The following is a 6778-nucleotide window of genomic DNA, read 5'->3' on the forward strand; positions in this document are numbered from 1 at the left end:
ATTCGCGCCCACTTGCTTATGCTTGTATCACATATGATCATTTCTCGGGTATCGAAGAATTGGATGGGCGGCGGTATGGTTGTGTGCTCGACACAGACATTCGATTGTTCTAGATACATATCAAGTTTTCGTCGAAACTGGGACCGAACTTAATTAAGCCTGAGCGCGTGAGCCACAGGGAGATGAACACACAGGGAGCGCAAATGAGTTCACCGAAGTCGTCCCCCACCAGATAATCTGGGCAAACGTCGAGAATCAAGCGAAACTGTTGTTATATGATCTCCCGCTGCCTCGCCGCGAAACACGCAGGCAACGTGAGCACATCGGTACAGCGAAGCGTAGTGATTATTTAACGGAGCGTCGTCGTCACAGACTTGCCACTTGCATACAAACCTATAGCTACAGTGATGTGCTTCATGAGCTGACACGGTCCGAATACCGTCGGATGTATGACCGAGTAGGGACATATAGATACAGATGTGGTGAAGCAGGACTATTAGCTCGTGTGCACAGGCATCATCCGGTGATATAGAGAACATTTAAACGTACACCTCAGGCTCGGCGCGCACGGCTCACGAGCCGACGCCGAACGACTCTCCGCACCCGCACGCGTCCTTGATGTTCGGGTTCTTGAACGCAAATTTCGCGCTGCGCATACCGAGCCAGGTGAGCACGATCGCAATGCGGTAAGATAACGTACCTGAGCACTTACTCGTGCCAGTCCATCTCGCTGCCGATGATAGAGAAGAGCGCTTTGCTGTCGATGAGGGCCTTCACGCCGTCCTGCTCGACGACCTCGTCGAACTTGCCCGGCTTGTCGACGTACTCGAGATGGTACGAGAGCCCTGCGCAGCCCTTGTTCCGCACGCCTATCCGTATGGGTTGGGTTGTGAACCCCTTGAGCAGTGCGCGGAGCCGCTGCAGTGCCGGGTGACTCAGACGCACCGCATGCCATTCGTCCTTCAGCGTACAGGTCGTGAGTGGAGCGGTCCGGGGCTACGCACCACTGTAATGGCAGCTTTGGTCGGCTTGATGGTGGGCGCCCATCGGCCTTCGGAGCGGGCGGGCGGGCTGCTACTTGCGGCGACTTCGCGTCGGGGGAGAGCGAGTTCGGCGACGGCTCTTTCGCCTTCGCCTTCTGTGAGGGAATGACCGCGGGCGGTGTCTGTCCCAGCGACTTGGACGGTAGGGACGTTGTGGTCGGCGAGTCTTGTGGTCGGCAGGTCGTCGCGAGAGAGGGCATCCTGGCATGGCGGTGGGCGGGGAGAGGTCATAAAGGGAGTGAAGCGGGAAGCACTCCAATGTGGCCATCGGGCCCGGCCAGGCCAGGCGGTGAGCTTGGCAACGCGGTCTAACGCCTTGAACACGGGCTCGTATTCGGGCTTGCTATGCGCGACAACTTTTAACTTATGAGATACACCCTGACCGTGGTATGCGACCGGATTCTGTGAGGCATGTAAGATGAATGGCCATAGGGCAACAAGGGGTGGAAGAACGGCACCTGCAGCGCGTTGGCAGCGTCATATGGGATCAATGCCAACGAACATCTTGAAGAACGTTGGGCCCTCCGCCTCGGAGCCGTCGTAGAAGAATAGAACAGCCACGACAGGCTTGCCATTAGGTCTGACGACCGCTGTTCAAGTTTGGATCTGTGAGGACCTGCCGCCTGGGTCGTCCCACCACTCCGCAGTGACCTCGGTCAGCGCGTAGAGCTGACTACGATTGCGACGCAGCGAAGACAGCTCAGCGCTGGTCGTGGAGCTGAGAAACCAAACTCAGCGACGATACCGAAGTTGGACCCGCCACCGCGGATGCCCCAAAATAGATCGGTGTATCCTGTCTTTACGACCGGTCCATCAGCGAGGACAACGGTGCCTAGGAACACATGAGGATACGTGCAGCACAACGCTGAATGGGACTTACTTTGAGAACGTTGCCGAGGGCGATTCCGTGAGACGGCAACAGGTAACCGTAGCCTCCGCCGAGGATCAGGCCAGCTACATCAATCTATGTCAGGCATCAGTGAACGCGTAGTCATACTACGCGGAAAGTAACGAAACATACGTACCGCCGACTGTCGCAAAGCCATGATGCTCAGTTGCGGCCTTGTCGATGGTCTCGCAGATCGCTCCGCCTGAAACGTAGCCGATCTTCCTCTCAGGGTCGACGCGGGCGTAGTTGAATTAGCGGCTGAGGGCAGTGGCCCTCGGTGAAGGATGTGCCTACAGGGCTGCGACCACTGCCCTCGATAGCGATCTCGAGATCATGTGAACGCGCGTACTGGACTGCGAGCGAGATGTCTTGTACATCCCTGACGAAGCGACGATCTTCGCATTGCGCTTCGCGTTCATCGCCGAGCGCGCAATCACGTTGTGATCAGAGCTCTCGTGAGTATGAGATCACCTGTTACGCGAAGCTAGGCGAGTGGAACACTACAAGCCACAAGCTTGCAAGGTTACTAACTTCAAGGAAGAGTTCTTTGTCTTAGACCTAGGAAGGACGCAAGTCCCTTCGTCCTAGTCGAGTTCCGAAGCAGTAGCGGTATGAGAAAGCTAGCGTCGATTGCTAACCAGGTCGAACTGAAGAGTCCGACCTCTACTGTACAGGTATATATACAAGTGAAAGAGTCTGAGTCAAGACGTATAGTAAGCATGAGTCAGGATATGTCATCGCTGACGAAGGAAGTGGTAATCATGACGAAGAAACGAGTCAGCAAGGTTCAGCTATCACATGATAGTCCGGGTGCGGTATAGTACATAACCGGTCCTCATGCACGTGAGGTGGTTAGAGATAACAAGTAAAATGAAATGAAATGTACGTAATATGGCGACTTGTAACATAAGCCCCTTCCTACGGTCGACGTCCGCGTTGACCACTAAGCCTCAGGATCTTGTTCGTCTCCACCGTCGTTACCATCAGCGTACATGTCGTTTATGTCGCCGTTGAAGTCCCACGGAGAGGGTACTCGACTCGAAGGTTGGTCTTCAACTGAGTGAGATTCCTCGTTGGACTCGGCCACGACCTGAAGTGATCCGACGTGAGGGATACTCGCCGATCGCCTATTGGAACGGATTCTGTAGATGGTGGCGTTGAGGTTTCGAGCCGCGACGGCAGGCGGTACTTCCGAGGGAGCAAGGAAGGTGCGATTGGGATCATCGCTATTGATACCGACCGAATACCCTACGACTTCCCCATCTGGACCGTAAACGACTTGCAGGATTCGTCGTCCGAAGATTTGATCGACAAGTTCTTCTGCATGTGTGGACGTGGATGCCCGTGGACCTTCGTCTCGTTGTTGCGCGAGAAGCTGGGCCTCAAGAGCGAAGAAGCCGTCGGTATTCATGGATGACGACGAAGAAGAGGGTCGAGGTGTTGGTGCAGCGAGGGGTTCTTCTTCGGAGTACGCTGGAGGTTGGGAGTACCTGGGCGGCGCATCCGCCAGTTCTGCGCGCGTAGGTTCGATATGGAAGTCCTCTTCCGACTGCGACGTAGGAGGCGAAACGATGCGTGATAGGGGTCGGAGTGGAGGGAGTCCTTGAGGTCGACGCAGATGTGCAGGTGGCGTAGGGATACGTATAGGGCGTGCGACGAGATCCGATGGTAGGATTCCGCGAAGTCCTCCGTCGGGGTTCGTCTCGTCGTAGTCCTCGTCGTAGAACGGACCTACATGCCATTCATGCATATAGTTCTCAGCCTCCACCCAGGTATCACATACCATTCCTCGTATTCCGGAGCGATACAATCGGCTCAGGATCGCGTGCGTACCTATCCGGTAGATTCCCGGAAGTCGGCCTCGAGCTACGGCGTAATATCGAGCCGTCGGGTAGGGTGATGATTCGAGGTGTCGGCGACGACGAGAAGCGCGTCGACGAAGAGAGTACGGTTCAGCAAGATTATTCTCGTCGGTTTCTTCGGCGAGTTGTCGTGCTCCTCGTTGAGCAGCATTGGTGAGCCGGACGAGGTGCGACTCGGAAAGGATATCGGCGGCGAGGATCTCGGAGAGACGTCGACCGTGCGTCGTCGCTGGTCCCACCTGGGGACATGCGCGGTTCGTATGGCCTGGGGCCGTACGTCGGCACTTGGGACAGGTATACAAGAAACAATCGAGGATTCGATGTCGCTGCTCGTTGTTGCACCCCAGGAAGCACACGGTTCTATTGTCGATGAGGGCTCGTGCTGCTTCGGGGACGAGGTCGTCACGGGTCGCGTCCCTTCCGGGGTACACAAGGTTCGTGGGGTCGCGTGCGTCAGGATCGTTGTGTGCGAGGAGCTCCGGGAAACGTGTGTGCTCCAACGTTTCAAGAGCCGCAGTGAGCGCACCGACAGCGTCTCGCTCGTACGCTAAGAACTCGGCCACGATGTCCTGACGTAGATGTCTCCTCATCGTGACCTCGGTTATGGCGTCGTACACGCCGACCAATGCGTCGAGGGAGTCGTGTTGTTCCTCGTTCGTGAGGGGAATCTCGACGGGAGGGTAGGCGAGGTCGATGAGCTGCGTGTCGGGATCAAGGAACAGGTGCTGGACCATCCTCCAGTTTACGCGGGTGTCGGGGGCTTCCTGTAACTCGGGTCGTTCAGAGAAGAGTCGACGAGTTTCGGCTAGGAGGGGAGTGGGGAGAATGGGAGATGGAGTGCGGGCGATGGCAAAGCGAGACATGTCGAGTAGAGCGATGAGACGAAGAAGATTCAGAGAACTGGAAGTGGGTTATCGTCTTCGTGGTTGAAGTCGATGCGGACGACTCCAATGCGATGCTTTGTCTTATACTCCAAGAGGAGATCATCTGATGTTCCGGTTAGGTTCCGTTCCGGTATCCATTCGTTGGCTGACGAAGGATAACCGCGCCATGACACATAGTACTGTCTCCGACTGGAACTTCCTCGGTGATTGATAATTTGCTCCACTTCGTATTCTTCTTCTCCGTCGATAAGGTCAGGTGGTGGCATCGTGTGATTGGGACCGTGAGTGTCCGTCGTTCTATATGGGGAAAGAAGACCGGCGTGGAAGACGGGATGAATTCGCCATTGCTTCGGGAGAGCCAGTCTGTAGACTCCGCGTCCCATGACTTCCGTGATTGCAAATGGTCCTTCCCGTTTAGGCGATAGTTTCCGGGACGGATAAGGGAGATGAAGGTTCTTCGAGTCTAGCCAGACCTTCTGTCCTTTCTGAAACTTCGGTGATCCCTTGCGGATACGGTCTTCTACCATGCGTTGGGCGAGTTCCATCGTGGCTTCGGCTTCTTTCCGAACTTGTTGCAAGTTGTTGAGTCGTTCTTCAACTGAGGGAATGTTCGTGGGTTCATGAACGGCTGGGATGGAACGAGGTTCGTATCCCATCATTGCGTAGAACGGGGACATCTTGATCGTAGAATGCTTCCTAGAGTTATGTGCAAACTCGGCGTCGGGAAGCATTGATGCCCAGGTTTCAGGATTGTTTGCGCAGAGGATACGAAGGTAGACCTCGAGTTCTTGATTTGCTCGTTCCGTTTGTCCGTCCGTCTGAGGATGGTACGCCGTAGAGATTCGTTGGTCAATCTGAAGGATTTTGCACAGTTCTCGCATGACTCTAGACGCGAATTGGGGTCCTCGATCAGAGATCATGTGATCTGGGAGTCCGAATCGTCGGTAAACCGTGTCGTGTAGCATGCGAGCCGTGTCTGCGGCGTCTTCAGATTCGGTGCAAGGCGTATAAATTACCCCCTTCGTAGAGTCGTGGTCCACAACGACTAAGCAAGAGTCGTATCCCTCCGGAGTGGGCGGAAGGTGTGTGATGTAGTCCATCGTAATCGTCGACATAGGGCGGGTGGGAAGCGAAGCGGGAATAGGGTAGAGCGGGACCTTCGTGGGATGTGTGTTCGGTTTCATCTGTTGGCAGGGTGCACATCCTTTGACGTATTCCGAGATCGAGTGTGTCATTCCAGGCCACCAGTAGCCTCGTTGTACGAGAACTTTGGTGCCGTCGATACCGGGGTGTCCTGCTGCCGGAAGATCATGGTGCAAACGAATGATGTGTCGTCGTAGATTTTCATCCGGAGGAACATATACTTTGCCCCGGTACCAGACAAGTTGTCCATCAGTTGCCCAGTCTTCGAGTGACGTGCGCGCGGGCGGTGGTCCCTTTCCGAGGAGCGCATCAAGTGCCTCCCGAATCATGGGGTCTACGTCGTGGGCGGCAGTGATCTGGTCCTTCAGTGTGATATTGACGGCTCGAGCGAAGACGGAGGATGGTAGCATGACCAGTTCATCATTGTCTTCAGATCCGTCGTCGTGATCGTGTCGTCGTGAAAGAGCATCTGCGACAGTCATCTGAGATCCCGGGACGTGTTGCAGTTCGTAGTCGTATTCTGAAAGTTGAAGGAGCCATCGTGCCTGTCGTCGATTAAGCTTTTGGGCTTTCTTCCAGTACGTGAGGTTGCGATGATCGGATCGAATGGCCAACGTGTGTGGGGAACCAAGCAGGTACTGCTGCCATGCGTCAAGACCGCGTATGATCGCTAGCAGTTCGCGGTCATAGATTTCGTAGTTCCGTTCAGCGGGGTTCAGGGATTGCGAAAAGAAACTGCACGGGTGCAGTTCATCATTGGCGTCCTTTTGCAACAGTGCACCGCCTACTGCAAACTTCGAAGAATCACATTCGAGAATGAACGGTTTGGCTTCGTCTGGCATGATGAGGACCGGAGCTTTGGTAAACTCGTCTTTCAGGTCCTCGAATGCTGTCTGTTGTTCCGTGTTCCAGTGCCAGGTGACGTTCTTCTTAGTGAGATCGACGAGCGGGCGTACT

At 55.2% G+C, this 6778-nt stretch overlaps 1 protein-coding gene across 1 annotated transcript; it reads right to left on the reverse strand.

The window, feature by feature from the left end:
• Nucleotides 1-572: 572 nt before the first annotated feature.
• Nucleotides 573-1201, reverse strand: B0H18DRAFT_849972 (uncharacterized protein; the record flags this gene model as incomplete). Its single annotated transcript, XM_048039598.1, has 3 exons — nt 573-648; nt 713-934; nt 1005-1201. Coding segments are annotated over 3 exons (495 nt in total), but the record flags the coding sequence as incomplete, so codon positions are not given.
• Nucleotides 1202-6778: the final 5577 nt, after the last annotated feature.

Source organism: Fomitopsis serialis, assembly GCF_022376445.1.
Source record: "Fomitopsis serialis strain Sig1Antser10 chromosome Unknown B0H18scaffold_836, whole genome shotgun sequence".
Taxonomy (NCBI): Eukaryota; Fungi; Basidiomycota; class Agaricomycetes; order Polyporales; family Fomitopsidaceae; genus Fomitopsis; species Fomitopsis serialis.